This window comes from Thunnus albacares, chromosome 12 (assembly GCF_914725855.1).
Source record: "Thunnus albacares chromosome 12, fThuAlb1.1, whole genome shotgun sequence".
NCBI lineage: Eukaryota > Metazoa > Chordata > Actinopteri > Scombriformes > Scombridae > Thunnus > Thunnus albacares.
Genome location: NC_058117.1, coordinates 10,827,327 through 10,844,997, shown reverse-complemented (window position 1 = coordinate 10,844,997; position 17,671 = coordinate 10,827,327). Strand labels below are relative to the sequence as shown.

The window sequence follows — 17,671 nt, the reverse complement described above, 5'->3', positions numbered from 1 at the left end:
GGATGTGGAGCAAACCACTCAAGAAGCCAAAACTGTGGAGTATTAAGGTCAGCTTGACTTGTAATACTTTAAAACACAATTTTCAGTGCAAAAACATTATCCACACATCACCCACCAAGACTCTAATAAATATCATAACAGTGATGATTAATTTAAAACTTCTGAAAGTTTGGATTACTGATCGTATTTTGGTTTATGAATCAACTTGCCTCATTACTTTTTCCTCCTCATCACCTTTTGGTTTGCAGAGACCTTTACCAGATCCAGGCTGATGGTTGGTGTGTATGTCAGACTGTGTGGGGGATGAAGAAAGGTGATTGATCAAACAGCCTCACTCTGCCTCTCACAGGTTATTGCCCCCCGAACTGAAAGATCAGGGTGTTAGTCACTTTAAAAATGTATTGGTATTGGTCAGGCTTGTCTAATGAAACTTGTTTCAACTGTGGATGTGACCTCGCCCATCTCATTGGGTTCTGGGAAGCTTGGTATAAAGTGCAGCTATGTGAAAATTATGAATGGTTTATTGCTATGAGGGATGCGGGTGTGTGTATTATTGAAAAATAGAAAAACCTCCTATCTGCAGAATTTTCTGATTGGCAGATTTCACTGTGGATGATGAGAACAAGGAAGGCTGCTCATATTCAGTCTGTCTGCAAGATAATCCCGAAAAGTCACCTGGTGAAAACCTCCTATCAGGTTCGCTGGGAACATGAGGCACAAAACCTCTGCATCAGCACCAGACCGAGCTGAATTCTAACCCTAGTACACTACACTGTAGTAACTATTATATTTACTACACTGGCCCATCTTTTTACCTGAAAACAAACTTAATTTTATTTTTAATTTAATTTTAATTATCAACTTAATTTAGAGCATCGTTTTGTAGAACCTCTTCCAACTTGCACCAAGTGCAAAAGCTCCTATCTGCAAAATGATCCAGAAAAAGTGGGGAAGAACCTCCTCTCTGCACTTTGTGAGGCACTAATACCTAGTTGGTATTGTTAACACATAATGTATTATGTACTGAGTATCCTTAACAAATAGCATTCTGGAAGAAAACAACAAGTTTTTTTTGTTTTCTCAAAAACGTGCATTTTTCAGATGGGAGGTTTTTCTCTTCGGCCATCGATATGGGGTTGGTGTTCATCAAGACATGGGTGAAATTAGTAAGATTGGGTGTTAATCAATAAATGGGTAACATGAGTAAGGAGGGGGGGTGTTAGTCGAAAAATTGTTATAATGAAAAGGGCATCCGCTTTTGCCGAAAACTTGAAAAAATGAACATGGGGTGGGAATTAATTGAGAAATGGGTAAAATTAGTATGTTTGGGTGTTAGTCAAAAAATGGCTAAAATGAGTAAGGGAGGGTGTTACTCGAAAAATGGCTAAAATGAGTAAGGGAGGGTGTTACTCGAAAAATGGCTAAAATGAAAAGGGCGTCCGATTTTGCTGAAAGCTTGATAGAATGAACATGGGGAGGGTATTAATCAGGAAATGGGTGAAATCAGTAAGACTTGATGTTAGTCAAAAAATGGGTGAAATGAGTAAGGGGGGGGATGTTACTCGAAAAACGACAAAAATGAAAAGGGCATCCGATTTTGCCAGAAACTTGATAAAATGAACAGGGGGTGGGTATTATGCGAGAAATGGGTAAAACTAGTAAGACTTGATGTTGGGTAAATGGGTAAAATGAGCAAGGGGGGGTGTTACTAGAAAAATGGGTAAAGAGAGTAAGGGGCGAGTGTTACTCGAAAAATGGCTAAAATGAAAAGGGCGTCCGATTTTTCCGAAAGTTTGATAAAATGAACATGGGGAGGGTATTAATCAAGAAGTGGGTAAAATTAGTAAGATTGTGTGTTAGTCAAAAAAGGGTAAAATGAGCAACGGGGGGGGGGGTGGTACTAGAAAAATGGGTAAAATGAGTAAGGGGGGAGTGTTACTCCAAAAATGGCGAAAATGAAAAGGGTGTCCGATTTTGCCGAAAACTTCATAAAATGAACATGGGGTGGGAATTGATCAGGAAATGGGTAAAATTAGTAAGACTTGATGTTAGTCAAAAGATGGGTGAAATGAGTAAGAGGAGGGGGTTACTTGAAAAACGACTAAAATGAAAAGGGTATCCGATTTTGCCAGAAATTTGATAAAATGAACATGAGGTGGGTATTATTTGAGAAATGGGTAAAATTAGTAAGACTTGATTTTAGTCAAAAAATGGGTAAAATGAGCAAGGGGGGGTGTTACTAAAAAAATGGGTAAAGAGAGTAAGGGGCGAGTGTTACTCGAAAAATGGCTAAAATGAAAAGGGCATCCAATTTTGCTGAAAATTTCATAAAATGAACATGGGATGGGTATTAATCGAGAAATGGGTAAAATTAGTAAGATTGGGTGAAGTGAGTAAGGAGGAAAGGATTCAGTAACCTCAAAATGAGGAATTTTATCAAAAGGGCAGCGTCCAGTAACACCATACAAAGATCTACCATCTGGCACTTGTAGATGTCTACGGTGTGTGTCGGGAGTCCAGAGAATACACTCACTTTCCTCAGTTTTGTAACCAATGTCACTGCGGTGGCATAGACAGTAACAGCAGACCCATCCCCGACTAAAACAAGTATCGAAGCCGGCCAAAGAATGGGCTAATAAATTATCAGCACAAATGGAAATCACAGAGCCCTTGAGAACACGGGACTGGTCTTCAAAGTCAACTGATACACGACGGCACTGAAGTTCACAAAGGTCATGAAGAAAAGGATGCAAAATTGGCTCATAACCATACTTCTGAAACCATCGGTTTCTGACAAGTACAGCCAAATGTATATTTTGAAGACTGGAACGATACTTCAGAGGAATATTTCCAAGAACAAAGTAGACACTTGAAATTTTGTGAATCTGCTTTTTGGATCCCAAACAATTTACAATTTCAAATTCATCAGTATATGACTGGAGCCTCAACTATGTCTCAGAGCCATTAAAAAAGGCATGCTGTTGAAAAATTAAACCATCTGTGAAGTCTTGAAGTGTTTCTTCGTCAAAAACTGTGTCCTCCACAACATGATGAAAAACATCATCTCTTTTGAGAATATTTTTCAAAACGGGAATATACTGGAAAGTCTCTTTTCTTGCTGTTGAGTCATATCCAAGTAAATATTTGACTGGTGCAATTAACCAAAACTGTCTTATACAGTACCTCTCAAACTGATAGTCTGACAGAAAAACATCAAAACATTTCCCAAAGAGGATGTCTTCAACCCAGGACTTCAAGTTTGAATGACTGTCAATCTCAATAATTGCTTCTTCAAGACAGAAGTGTAGAAGGTCGCTAGATTGTTCATTAAAAAGTTCAATCAGTGTTTTCACTTCATGAGTAACAGTATGCCGCACAGTTTTGGGGAGAATGTGCTTTTCTTGAAGTTTTATACAGTGCAAAATGTCTCTCAATTAGCAATCTGAACCCACATATTTTTTCAGAAAAAGAGATATTTGGTTCTTTAGTTCTTCATTTTCACTGGTCATGAATTTATTTCCTCCGCGGCAGAAAAACACGTTAAACGTGCTTTCAGAAACACTTCTAGTGCTGACTGACTCCAACACACTCACTATAAACAGACTTAAAGACACTGGCTGGCGTAGCAACATTAATGCTACAAACAACCCATAATGCAACACTCCTTGTAGAAGTTGGTTTTACACCCATACTTTACAAATTCAAAAAGAGTATCTGACGTTGTGAATACATAACTGTCTAGCCGTTAGCGGACTATGTATGCTACAGACCGACATGCCTAACCGTCAAGAATATTCTCAGCAGTTGAACCATTAACAGTTAACCGTTGACATCCCCAATCTCAAACTTTGTCAGTAAGGCCAAAGGCGTTTCAGTATCTTTGGTTAATGTAACTTACTGTAATGTCACTGCTCCAACTGGCTCCACTTTCTTGATTTTTTTTTCTTTTTGAGCGTCAATGTTGTGCTTTCCGTGTTGTTTATTGAGCAAAAATATCAACCTTCAAGTTAGCGTTAAAGTAGCTAAAATGGTTGGTCAGGCTCGGCTGTTCGCTGGTTGTTGTGACTAACGTTAGCGTTACAAAACACGGTGCAAAGTTTGAAAATAGCAATGAAAACTTCTTCCTGACAAGCAAGTAACATTAATATCGTATCTTGTGGCAGTTATCACTAAGACATTCACTTGGAAACATACCTGATTTTTCTCTATCTGAAGCCGGTTCCTTCTAGGGCCAGTTGATGAATCCAACGGCTGAGTTTCTGCGACTCTTGAGGACCACTCGCGCACTGACAGCTCACGCACCAGAACACTGATAGCTGCGAGCAGGGTTAGGTTTTTCAGCGGCTACGTGCTCTGGTCAAAAGTAGTTCTAGTTAAAAACACATTTTTAATACACTGCTGTGATAAAGAGGAACAAGCTTCCAACTGAGATTTATTTTTCCAGAGTAAAGTTGAGTAGGATATGTAGGCTATTAATAAACTACTTATGGGATGATGATCTGAAAATGGTGTGGATTTGAGTAGTAGGTCTACACTAATACAATTTGTGTGTATTGAATATGCCTGTTGTGTTTTAATTTGAAATTTGGGCAAGCCCCATATATTATTTCTATTATTAGCTTAAATATTGTATTTTGCTCAGTGATGAGAATGTTGTAATTGCTGAGAATATTAAGAACACTTTTGATGACAAATTATATAATATTTTTATGCTGTATGGATTTGTCCCTATGTCCTAAATGTGACATTAAAGGCCACATTGTAAATAAGTAGTTGATACTTGAATGCAGTGCTCAACAATGAAGGTCAAGGCTCAAAAGTGGACCTCAGGGACCAACCAGGGGGGCCTTGAGAAGATAGTAAATTATTGAAAACTTTACTTACAGAATTCTTTAATCACAAAACATATAGACATATAGACATTAACTCATAACAGTTAATATATAAATATAATGATAGCCTTTTTATTGAAGTTTTGTGACATGATTTTGGGGAGAAGAGCTTGAGTATTCAACAGACTTCCTAAACACCTCCTACTGTCCAGACTCCTATCAACTTACATTCATTCATGGACTACAGTCTTACCTTTATCTCATCCTCCAATTGTATTTCTCCTCCCACAGAATTTAAACTGCAACTGACAGCTCTCAGCATCCAAACTGTCTTGTTGCATCCCATCACCACATATTTTATATGGGTTAGGTTACTGGTAAATAAACAGAGAACAAAATTATAGGGGGGGTCCTTTGATGACCCTGGAATATTTCCTGGGGCTTGGGGGCAAAAAGGTTGACAACCACTGCTTTAATGTGTTATCCTGAGGAAATACTCTGTATTTTTATGTATTTTTTAATTCTTTCCTCGACTAAACTAAACTAAGCTGAAGAACCTCTAAAGAACCTCTAAAGAACCATACAGGGGCTTAACAGGTTTTTTGTACAGCAGCAGTGCTATAAAGCACCTCAACCACCCCAAAGAACCACTGAAGAACTGCTGAAGAACCCTACTGGGCTTAAAAGGTTATTTGTACATCAGTAGTGCCATATAGCACCTCAACCACCCCAAAGAACCACTGAAGAACCATAACTTTTTTGTGTGTAATAAAGGTGCGATAGTGAGTCATCACATGGTGCTGACATGAAGCAACGTAACGGAGAACCCACTTGTTGATATTTGATTATTTGTTCATTGCCCATTTTTCATCTTAACCTCCATCGTTAATATTCATGATCACAACTAAAAGGGAAGTCAAAGCTGCAGACCTTGTACTTCAGACTTGAGTTTTGAGACTTAAAATATGAAACAGTCAAGTCCCTCATAAAATTTAAAAACAGTAAATAAAGTTAACAAAACCTTGAAGTCCCACACCATAGATATTTTTTTAATTTCTTCAATCCAGAGTTTGGTTTGCATAAGAGAATTAATAAAAGGAATAACTGTTTATTTCCTTTATGTTCAGCATTTTTTTGAGGATTTACTGCAACCACACAACTATCAGTACAAGTTGTCAATCCCAGACTGTTTGTTTTTGCAAAATATTGCAAATTATTAGTGATTCATTTAAACATAATATATAATAATAAAAACTTTATTTGTGTAGTTTCAATACTTTATTGACATTTGGACATAGTTGATGGGAATTTGGTTTGGTGAGCTCAAACAGAACAAGAACAACAAGAAACACGTACAATCAACACCTTAGGACATAAAAGTAATAGTAACAATAATGAATAATTAAAACAACACTCCCATGGGGAAGCTATTATTACCACAACCAGCTATGGTGTGTACCATTGTATACATCCTACCCTTACAGTGTGTTACAGACAGGAATAAAGAGGCAGCACATTAATGATTTAAGAGTTAAGGGCTCGAACAGCCTCATATAGCACCTGTCATAAATGAAATGCAGCTCAAGGTACTTCACATAGATTTCATATAAAGAAAAATTTAAGGCACTTCACAAATCAGAGGTTACAGACTAACAATAAAATACAGCAAAGCATGTGAGAAAAAGAAACTAAATTAAGATTCAATAAAATAAAACATATAGCCTATAATGTAGCCTGCCAAATATTTGAGAGACAGCATATAACAAACTGATCCAAGACACCATATACTGCATCATAGACCATGCAGGCAGTTGTTTATATACTTCCTTGTGGCAATCTTCCTCTCTTTTATCCCTCTATCACACTTTCTTTCATTCCTCTCCCTCTCTTGTGAGCAGCAGGGTGACTCATGATCATCACTAAGGCCTCAAAAAAGGAAGTCTTTAACAAAGTACATTAACAGTTATTGTTATCTTACATAATGTCTGCTTACTCTCCAGTAAGCCCCATGTGTTCATCAGTTGGAGTCATGTTACCCAAAATACACATCAAACGTGACCCACTGCTGGTCTCTTTTGTTCTTTGTTTATGTCTTTTCTTTTTTGTGACTTGTTTGTTTGGCTGTATATGTTGTCCTTTGCTTTGTTTAATGTTTGTTAATTGAAAAATTCTCAACATAAAATACAAAAAAAATAAACAAATAAATATAATTAAAAAAAAAAAAAAAAGCATGACCCACAACAGGTGAAAAAAGTAACAGAACCAAGAGTTGTTCTTCTCTTGCGCGAAATGCTGCAGCTATTTCCGGAAAGCCATGTGTAGCTCGCATACGTATGACGTCATCTACCTCAATACTAGTGATTGGTCGTTGTCGCTGCGGGGCGTGATTCCTCGCCTTTCATTGGCTGACTTTTTAAATCGCCTCCTCCTGATTGGCCAGGAGCGTCACTCTGCCATTGGCTGAATTCACGCACTGATAATTTGAAATCGGCGTCTCAGAGACGGAGAGCAGCTGCACAGAGAAAGGAAGAAAGAGTAATTTATAAACAAAGGTAGGCTGGGAATTGCATCGAAACTGTTTGCGAACTATATTTGAATGTTATGTTGATCATGGAGTCAAGTTAAAATGTTAGCATACGCAACGAGATCACGACGTGTTAGATGTTTGTGTTGATTGAATGAAGCACAGCTGCGGTAACGTCACATTGTTTCACTTCAGGCTGTTAAAACAAGATATTTCATGCATGTATTGTTTTGTTTGTGCCTTTTCTCAAGCTGCCGGAGCAAACTGTGATTCATTAATTTATGTGAACAATCTTGCATAAAGTTGCTGCGATGTTGTCCGGGGAGGACGCAGCCCAGCTGCAGTGCTGTGTCACGGTGGAGCATCTCAACACCTCCGGCCAGGCGACCCGCAGGCAGGTCGTCCGCAAAGCCTCCGTTATTCTGGGACGGAACGAGTTCCAGGAGATCATCCTCCGGCTCCACGACGGAAAAGTCTCGCAAAATTACAATTTGAAAGACATCAAACTGTTCACAAAGTTCGCCAGAGATGGAAAGTGCACCATCAAACTGATCCCCGAAAACATCCAGCTGCTCATCTCCAACTGCCCTCCTGACAGGCTGAACGTCTTCCTTAAAACCCTGAGCATCAAACACCAGGCCTGGCAGAGCAGCAAGCCAGTGAACGACCGAGAGAAGCTCAAAGCCGGACTGCCCCGCAGCTTCGAGGCCATCAGCCCCCTGCAGCAAAAAGATATCCAGAAGGTCAATGAGCTCAGATCTAAAGTGCCTCCCAAAGGGCTGACAGACCGCACCAATAAGATGACAGCTGCAGGAGCAGGACAGCAGGTCAAAAGGTCAAGGAGTGACTGTAACTTCAGCCCTGTGAGTCAAACAGATCTAATTTTATTTCTTAATCATTTAAATGACCCCATATCTTATTTTCAGACTGTAGCAGTCTACACTCTATCTTTGTGTCTTGTCTGTCAAATGGCATGTGACTGAGGCTGTCTGTGTGTCAATTATTTCAGGTGAAAGCAAACCCCAGTAAGAAGCCCATTCTGTCTCTGCCTTCACGTAAACTGAACAAAGAACAGGCTGCTGTCCTCAGTGCTGTGCTGAGCGGCAAGAACGTCTTCTTCACAGGAAGTGCAGGTATGAAATGTGGGGCTCAAGTTATATTTTCATAACAAGTCTGTAATTACTAGATGTGAAAAAGAAATACTCTTGCATGTATGATCTATTTTACATCACTGTCCTTTTGAATTATGTTACATCTTACTGACATTGCCATTTGATAACAATTTTTGTCTTTTATATCAACATTTTCTCAAGCCAAGTTGGTGTAAATCTCCTGTGATTGTCTGTTCTAAGCTCATTTGAATGTGTGTTTTTCAGGTACTGGAAAGTCCTTCTTGCTCAAGAGGATCATGGGATCTCTTCCTCCAAAGAGCACCTTCGCCACAGCCAGCACAGGAGTGGCTGCATGCCACATTGGAGGAACAACATTACACAACTTTGCTGGTCAGTCATTAAAGCTTCTTCGGATATAAAATTGATATTACAAAACAGTGACGTAAGTGTATCTCTTTATACAAGCTGAGGCTATTTTTCATTTATCAATACGTTGTGCTATTGTCCAAATAATTGGCCGATTCATTGGTTTCAACCAAGGCCTGACCTGAAGTGAGGCTGTATGGACAGGCACAAAATGTTTTTCTGCTGTCCTCATAATGAAAAGCATAAATCACATCAACTAACAATTACTTTCATTACTGATTAATCTGCCAAATGTTTCCATCAATATTCATTAAGTGTTCAAAATGTTACCAAATAGTGACACAATACCCATCACAACAATGTGTTCTGTGTCTAAGCAACAGTGAAAACCCAGAGATATTCAGATCAGTGATATAAAACAGAGGAAATCAGCAAATCCTCACATTTGAGAAACTAGAACCAGTGAATATTTTGCATTTTTGCTTTAAATTTTCTGTTGAACACATAAGTGAATAAAAGATTTATTGTTTCAGCTCTACTCACTAGTGTCTCCTTTAGTGGAGGAAAAGGTCTCATCATTTATCATTTATCTATTTCTTCTTTTGTGCTTCGTAGAGCTGCAGCTTTGGACTTGGTTACAATTTCTGTGCAATGGTGTATTCTACATTATGAATCTTTTAGTATAATCCAGAAGAGGTGTTAATGTCTTCCACATTAACAGATGTTTTTAATTAAATCTCTATACACAATAGAGGGAGTGGATTGAATATTTGCATAGATGTTTTTCATTTTGTGTCCCTTACCACCCTGTGTGCCTCTGCCTTCCACTCTCAATCTGTTTCTAGGCATTGGCTCTGGCTCTGCCCCGCTGGAGCAGTGTATCGAACTGGCTCAGAGGCCCGGGGTGCTGCAGCACTGGACCAGCTGTCGACACCTCATCATCGATGAGGTCTCCATGGTGGAGTCCCAGTTCTTTGACAAGCTCGAGTCAGTAGCCAGGTGAGATAGGATTCAAAGCTGAACAACAGACATTTCAGGGGCAGTAACAGTATGTGGTAGAAATAATAAGTTACATTTCTAGTAATAGAAATGTGCAAACGGTTCGGTAAAGCGAATAGATTGTTTTGTGGTGGAGTGCTTGCTCTTGCGTTTGAGCATCTTTAATTTTTATTAATGCTAAAGGCAGATGGATATTTGCTTCATATGTAGCTACAGCTGTTAAATTACATTACCATGACATTTACAGTAGGGTAGAATGTCATGACTCCAATTATCCCTGTAAATGCGAAACAACAGAACTTGATTAAATTACTAATTTAATATTTTTGGCACATACATTTACACAAATTATACAAATAAATATCTTGTCACTGGTAATTAATATGAGTCATTTTTTGAAAGCTCCTTCAGTCAGCTGCTGTTGGGTACCGACCCATTTATTAATCATTAAAACCAAAACTAAGATTTGAAAGTAAGTTTTGAAAGTTTAATCAGTTGATTCAAAAGTTAAAATTGATACTTGGAAGTTTTGAATGTCTGTAAAAGCAGATTCACACTCATAATGTTTGCAGTGTTACAAAATTCAAAGTTTCTGAACACACGTTGGGAAGATTTAACACACTCCTTCCAGCTTTGCATGCTGCGTCCGACAATATCAGCTCACACAAGGAGTTCTTATAATGCTACTTGCAGTGTGTGAGCGCAATTACACTACTCAGCATGAGGATTTCTGTTTCATTTATTTAGGCTCAGTGCTGGGCTAAATTGCAAAGCACATTGCAAATATTGAAAATGGAATAATAAAATACTCAAATTAAAGTTAGTTTAGATTCACCTCTTTCCTCCAGTCACTGCTGCCTTTAGAGTGAAATTCTCCACCAATGTTACTGAACAATTAAAACACATAGATATACCATAGTTTAAACTTTCCTAACATACTTTCAAACATTTCAAATTTAGTGTTGGTTTTATGCCTTGAGAATGTGATTTTACCTATTTTGCATGTCTTGAGGGAAGTAACTTGTTTTTATGTTATTAGTAGCAGCAACAATGAATTTTTAGGAATAAATAGAAGTATGTAACACTTGGTATGACCAAAACCAACACGCTATATTGTAAATGCAATATTAACCTGCACTCCCTCATGAACTGAATACCATGTGTATCTTAGATCAAACTGAAATATTGGGCATGTAAACAAACATGTTGGTTCTCTTGCTACAGAGATTTTCTACATTCACCTTCAGTAACATATGGTACTCTTCTCACTGTGCGCTGTTGCAGGTCGGTGAGGAGGTCTACTGAGCCGTTTGGAGGCATCCAGCTGATTGTCTGTGGTGACTTCCTCCAGCTGCCTCCTGTCTCTAAGGGAAAGGAAAAGGCCAGCTTCTGCTTCCAGGTCAGAGCAATCAAAATCTAGGCCATTACCATGTGTTTAAGCATTTGCCTTAAAGGATAGGTTCACTATTTTTCATGTCTGTCGAATGAAGTAGATATCTTTCAAACTTACTGTCATTTTAGTACCAAATTCACTCTTCTTGTTACAATGCATCTACTGAAGTTCAGAAGGGAAATGCTGTCTGAAGAAACACAAAGAGGGATAAACTCAGACTGCTGAAGCCTCATATTATCTTTAGATAAACCTTTAAATATATTTTTGCATAAAACAAGGACTGTGGATTTTGTCCGTCATCACTTACATTATAAGTGCTTTTGGGGGGGATCTTTTATTGGCCACTTTTAACAGGAGGAACGATTGAGGGCAAAACCTCTTTCAGTGTTAATTTGGGCATCTGACTGTTGTTTTAAGACAGACTTGAAAAACTGTGAAATTGTCCTTTCATGATGTTACGTGTCAGAAGGGTAATAGTTTAATTCCCAGTGAAATAGCAGAAAATTGTAACAGTCTATTGCAATTAACTAGACATCCTGCAACACATCCTACCTTCACATGAAGCTAACATACACTGACACAGCTAGAGAAGTATTTATTAAAAACTAAATGGTCATTTTTAAAGTAGTAGTTGGTGGTTTATTTGTTTATTTATGTCTTTGTGGTCGACCAGACTTTCATAAAAGCAGGATTTACTGTGGTGCATTTGCACTGGCTTGCGTGTGATTCTAGGGATGTTCCTAATTTCCTGGTAATTCAGTGTACTGTATATGCCCAGAGGTTTAACTGTGTACATGTGTGAGGCATTACTGGACTGAGTCATGACACGTATACATGGTGGTTTATGCGGTTTCCATAAGTACAGATTCTCTACTTACTTCACTGAAAAAGACCTTTTCACTTCTATGAACCTTCAGGCCAGGAGTTGGCGTAAAGTCATCCAGGTCAACATGGAGCTAACAGAAGTGCGGCGGCAAACAGACCAGTCCTTCATCTCCCTCTTGCAGGCAGTGAGAGTGGGCAGGTAATTTAACAGGCGCTGTCTATTTTTGAAGCAATCTCATGGTTACATGTATGGTTGTACAGCTAATCCCAGTAATCCCAGTGTAAATGCATGCTGCAAAAGTAGTGTTACTATAAGAGAAGTTCAAGCAAACTCTGTCTCAATTAACGCCACTCAGGGTGACGGAGGAAGTCACTGCTAAGCTGATGGGAAGCGCCTACCATCACATCGAGAAGGACGGTATTCTAGCAACCAGACTATGCACACACAAGGACGACGTAGAGCTCACAAACGAGAACAAACTCCAGCAGCTGCCAGGTCTGAATTGTTTCGTTTTGATTATTTCCTTTCAGCTTGTCCAACAGGTGTGACCTTTGTTGGTTTGGATCCAGGTGAAAATGGGCAAAACTTATTCACAGCTTGACTCATGTAACCTTATTGAAACCTTTTTCCCCTCCAGCCTCAGCCGGGCGCCACTTGTTTTCTGACTTATTTCCTGTACTGATTTACTTTTTTTTATTTTTTAAGATGTAACCGCATAAGGAAGCTGTGCGGAGTGTATATTTGACCCATTGTGGCAGCAACTTTCAAAGTTTTTACTTCTCTTTCTTGGGCAATTAATAAGGTGGAACTACCAACATTTGTTGCATCTTTTTTTCATTTTCAAACTATGTTCTTGGTTTGTTACTCAAGACATTTTAGGATGCATCACATGAAGTTCTGCCTGTCACCCTGCATATTTTGCATAAAACACTGACCTTCACAACAATATTATCTGCTTGTTTAACGAATCTCTCTCTGTTCCTCAGGCTCAGTGCGGATATTTGAGGCCCTTGACAGTGACCCAGCCTTGGTGAAGACTATAGATGCTCACAGCCCTGTCGGCAGGCTGCTCCAACTCAAAGTGGGAGCTCAGGTAAGCCTGTGTATGTGTGTATATGTGTGTATATGTGTGTATATGTGTGTATATGTGTGTGTGTGTGTGTGTGTGTGCTTTGAAAGTTTTGGTGACACCTGTGCCCTTTTAAGGTCATGTTGACAAAGAACCTGGATGTCGCTCGTGGTCTGGTGAATGGAGCACGAGGGGTTGTGGTGGCTTTTGAGTCTGGAAAACATGGTCAGTACCTCATTTATTTATTCATGAAACATATTTTAACTCTGCATAAAAACACCAAAACTCAAAACAAACCCTTCTATACTTATCTAGAGAGAGAGAGAGCATCAAATACACTCATTTGCTAGGATTATTTAAGCTATTTTGTCATTTGTCTGTGTTGGGTTTTTTTTTTTTTTTGCTTTATCCTTCTCAGAGATCTCTTGTCAGTGTCCAATGCTGTGACATCTGTTTTTCTTTTGATGAGCTTTGGGTGTTTTTGGAGATGAACATTGTTCAGCAGCAGCGTTTCCCTCTAGGATTTTTTTCTAGCAATGGTGCTGTTGTGTGCAGAGCCCACGACACCAAGGCCCGTGTTTGCGCACACTGGCGGTAGACTAACGTTAGAATTGTTCCAGACAGGTTTCATGTTCATTGAGTCATGTCTTTATCTTATCGATACTCTTATCGGTTCTTCTTCATTACTAAAGAATTTTTTTTTGTTTTTTTTAAATTATTATTTTAAAAAAGAATAAATTTAGAACAGGGTTAGAATTGATTTATATTTTAAATAAAACTAAATATTGTTTCTAGAGCAGCAACAGTAATGTCGTACAACAGCAAAGTCACCATATAAATAACGTCTCGTCCATTTCCCATCTCCTCAGGACTCCCACATGTGCGTTTCCTGTGCGGCGTTACAGAGGTGCTGAAGCCAGAGCGCTGGGTATTCAAGTCTGGGGGCGGGATACACCTGAGTCGACAGCAGCTGCCACTCAAACTGGCCTGGGCCATCTCTATTCACAAGAGCCAGGTGAACAAAGGCTCAATAACACAGTGCATTGGCTACAACTCGCACACAAATATCAGAGAGACAAATGCTCACCAAATCTCTGTGATGACCTTGCTTTGTCTTAGCAGAGAAGACATTGTTCAGTGTTGCCATGGGACACCAGTGTTTTTTATGATTTTTCTCTTGAGTGAATGACTCAATTGATAAATGTCTATTTTCATTTAATTGGCCAGAAACTAATTTATTTCCCGTTTTCTCCTGCATTTATAGTCACCTCCAGACAGCGATAAACATCTGCAGGTTTGATTTCAGTATCTGAGCCATCCGGAGGCTTAATTAAGTCCACATTATTTGTCATCCGAGGTTAAGGTCAACATGCAAAGGAGGACAAGAGTAGTATCAGAAATACAGACTGTATTCAAATAAAAAGTATACCAGCACAATAGATGTTCATGCTCCCCAGAGGATGAATCTTACTGGCTATAGTGATTCCTGGACTTTTCCATCAGCGCCAAAATGAGGTTTGCATTTGTGGTTTTGAGTGAAATGTCTCTGACATGAATGTACAGACAATTGGTGTTCCCCTCAGGATTATTTGTAACAACTCTCATCATCCTTTAACTTTTCATCTAGCCCCATCATGTGGTCACATTTGAATTCGTCCAAAACTTTGGTTTATGCCCAAATAGACTTTTAACTTTTTCTTTCATTTACTGGTTTCACAGTCTGACAGTGTTGTTCAGACCTGTGTAAGGCTTACTGAGTGAAACAGGGATTTTAATTCTTTTGTGACCAATAAATCATGAGTTGAATTGAATTAAAATGACCTGCTAAACCAATCACATTCCCATCAGCGTAAGTATCTTAAAATGATGAACATGGTACATATTTTACCTGCTTAATATCCGCATAGTAGCATTGTTACTGTTAGCATGATGATGTTAGCATTTAGCTCAAAGCACCAGTATAAGTACAGCCCCACAGAGCCAATAACGTGCTTGTTACTGAATTTGATTAGATTTAGGCATTTAATCAATTAAATCAATTATGCATTAATTCCATTTAAACAAAGAATTGATTTTAATCAAATTTGATCAATTTAAGAAAATTGAAATGTGAAATCTACAAAAAATGAAATTAAATAAAACTGAACTTTCATTTCAAATGAATTTTTATTTAAAAATTGTCAATTTAAATGAGTTTAATTAAAGTACATTAAATTTAATTAAATTATGAATTGTTAAATTAAATAAAAATGAACTCTAGGTAAATTAAAATTCTATTGAATTAATCATAAATTATTAAAATGTTAATTAAATCTAGTAAATATAATTAAGCCTAATTGAAATTAAAATGTAAGTAAATCAAATTGAAAATGTAAATATATAGGCTAAAACTTAAAAAAAAAAAACTTAATTTTTTTAAAATCAGATTAAATACAAATTTTATTTTAGAGTCCTCTGGATTTTCTCTAACTTGTCTTACACTTAGGACCTACTTTTAGCGCTAAAATGCTTTTTGAATTAGTCTTGGACCAAAAAAAGGACTGACACCCCTTATAAGTTCTTCCTAACTCAGCTAGTTAGGAGCTACTTTTAACCTTAGAGGATGCTTTGTGAATGTGGCCCCTCATCAGACACCCTGAACACTCAGCCAGTATTTCTGCTTCCGGTAAATAAGCTGTAACTGTTTCTTCACCAATCACTCTGCTGTCTCATCAGCAGCTCCCATTCAGCTCTCACAGCAGACTCCAATATCCTGACCTCAGACTCTTGAATTAGTTAGAGAGCAAAAAGGGGCCCTCTGGGTAATTGAGTTCATGGGTCACGACTAGTGTGTCACCAGTGTTTGATCTACACCAGTGAAAACAAAGCAGAGACATAAGAAGCAAATCCCACACCTGCATCCCTTCAGAGGAAATCAGTGGACGTAACAGAATTATAATGACGGAGAGTAACAGACATTGGGGGTGGAGATACTGCAGAGATAGCTTTGAACTGTGAAATAACTATTCTGTCATCACTCATCTGGCAGGAAAGTTCATTAAAATCTGAAGCTTTGAGTAATGATGCACTTCTCCTCTGCAAGAAAATGACTCAATAAAAGCAGTTGCATGATCTGACTGCTACTACCGACTGCTTTATTTTTGAACTACAAAACGCCAATGAATGGATTGTAAAATTTCTTTTATCATACTGAACTTTTTTAACCAGTGTTGTTGTTGTTATTATTTATTTTATTTTATTTTATTTTATTTTTAGGGAATGACATTGGACTGTGTGGAAATCTCTCTGGCGCGTGTGTTTGAGAGCGGTCAGGCATATGTGGCCTTGTCTCGGGCTCGGACTCTGGAGGGTCTGAGGGTCATGGACTTTGACCCCAGCGTGGTCCGGGCAGACCCAGATGTGCTCCTCTTCTACAGGAAACTGAGGAAGGAGAGGCTGCTCATGCAGGTGAGTTAAGAGCTCTTACAACCAAATGTTATTTTTATAACCTCTGGATGTTTTTGTTATTGTTGGTACATTAACTCAATTTATTCCAACTCATTTTCACCTTAACTGTAGATGTATACACATAATTCCTGGATTACTGTAAAATCCCAGACACAGTCAAGACATAACACCATATTAAATGATGTAGCATCACATTATATGGGAGTGCAGAAACTCTTTGGTCTTTTAAATGACTTCCTCTGTCTCTACGGCTCTCTGCAGGCCTCCATGGATACGTTTGTTGGCAGCAGAAACAAAGAAAACTCCTGGTGAGAATCGCGCTGCATCATCTGTGTTGTTATACAACAAATTGTCTGTTTTTATTATCATTTTATTCCTTTGGTGACTATCTGGACTTCTGAAGTATAACTGCAACCACAAACATCTACTTTAACCTTCTACCTCAGTCACTGTTTTAAACATAATACCTGAAGTCAGACTGCCACCATGTGTTCAATATTGTAATTATTTTTTAAAGCTTATTTTTTATAATGTTTTTTTTATAATTTATTATCATGACTGTTGCAATCAAATAAAGTTTTAGTCAACTTATACCTTTTTGTACTTGATTCTTTTTTTCAATGAGCCCTCTGTGGGCCCTGCCTTTACTAAACATTTTATTTTAAAAAACTTCACTTGTTGCACTCAAATAGTTTGTGTTTGAGTCCCTGGATAAGAAAATAAAATCTGTTCCTGCCATTCATAGTCACTGTACACCAAAAGAAAGCAGACTTTTATTGTTAGAAAAACAAAAAATTACTTAAAGCAACCTGTCTGTAATGTCAATGTCCAATATCTATTGGAAGCATCCATTCAATGTGAAGGAACTTTTGTCTTTTTGCCAGTGTGCCTGGTGTGATGTTGACTTTGCATACAATACTCTATGGATCAAAAAATCTCTAATTTGGAGTCTTTTGTTTTAAGGTCTGTGAGGAAATATGATCAACAGTGAATCATTGTCTGAAATGGGCTGCAAGTCTTCTGATATTGCATGTCCCTTAAAGGGCTGTGCAATCGCTTGTTTTTCATCTCCCCATATTATCAGGGTAAACAAGATGGAGATA

The 17,671-nt window shown here is 38.2% G+C and overlaps 1 protein-coding gene across 3 annotated transcripts; it reads left to right on the top strand.

Moving 5' to 3' along the window:
* Positions 1-7,274: 7,274 nt before the first annotated feature.
* Positions 7,275-17,159, top strand: pif1 (PIF1 5'-to-3' DNA helicase homolog (S. cerevisiae)). 3 transcript variants are annotated; one of them, XM_044369356.1, is made up of 13 exons: positions 7,275-7,384; positions 7,608-8,219; positions 8,366-8,489; positions 8,733-8,858; positions 9,680-9,833; positions 11,118-11,232; positions 12,144-12,250; positions 12,408-12,547; positions 13,039-13,145; positions 13,259-13,346; positions 13,991-14,136; positions 16,377-16,568; positions 16,830-17,159. In XM_044369356.1, exons 2-13 carry the CDS (start codon positions 7,668-7,670, stop codon positions 16,878-16,880), a joined length of 1,902 nt encoding a protein of 633 aa, XP_044225291.1. In that variant the 5' UTR covers positions 7,275-7,384; positions 7,608-7,667; the 3' UTR covers positions 16,881-17,159. The 3 variants fall into 3 exon arrangements, with proteins under 3 accessions (XP_044225291.1, XP_044225292.1, XP_044225290.1); XM_044369357.1 differs by having other exon boundaries at positions 7,278-7,384; positions 7,660-8,219; XM_044369355.1 differs by lacking the exon at positions 7,275-7,384 and adding an exon at positions 7,496-7,526 and having other exon boundaries at positions 7,660-8,219.
* Positions 17,160-17,671: the final 512 nt, after the last annotated feature.

Coding starts and splice junctions, on each gene's coding strand:
- pif1 (XM_044369355.1), top strand. Junction 12,548..13,038: donor CAAACTCCAGCAGCTGCCAG/GTCTGAATTGTT, acceptor TCTGTTCCTCAG/GCTCAGTGCGGATATTTGAG. Junction 13,347..13,990: donor TTTTGAGTCTGGAAAACATG/GTCAGTACCTCA, acceptor CCATCTCCTCAG/GACTCCCACATGTGCGTTTC.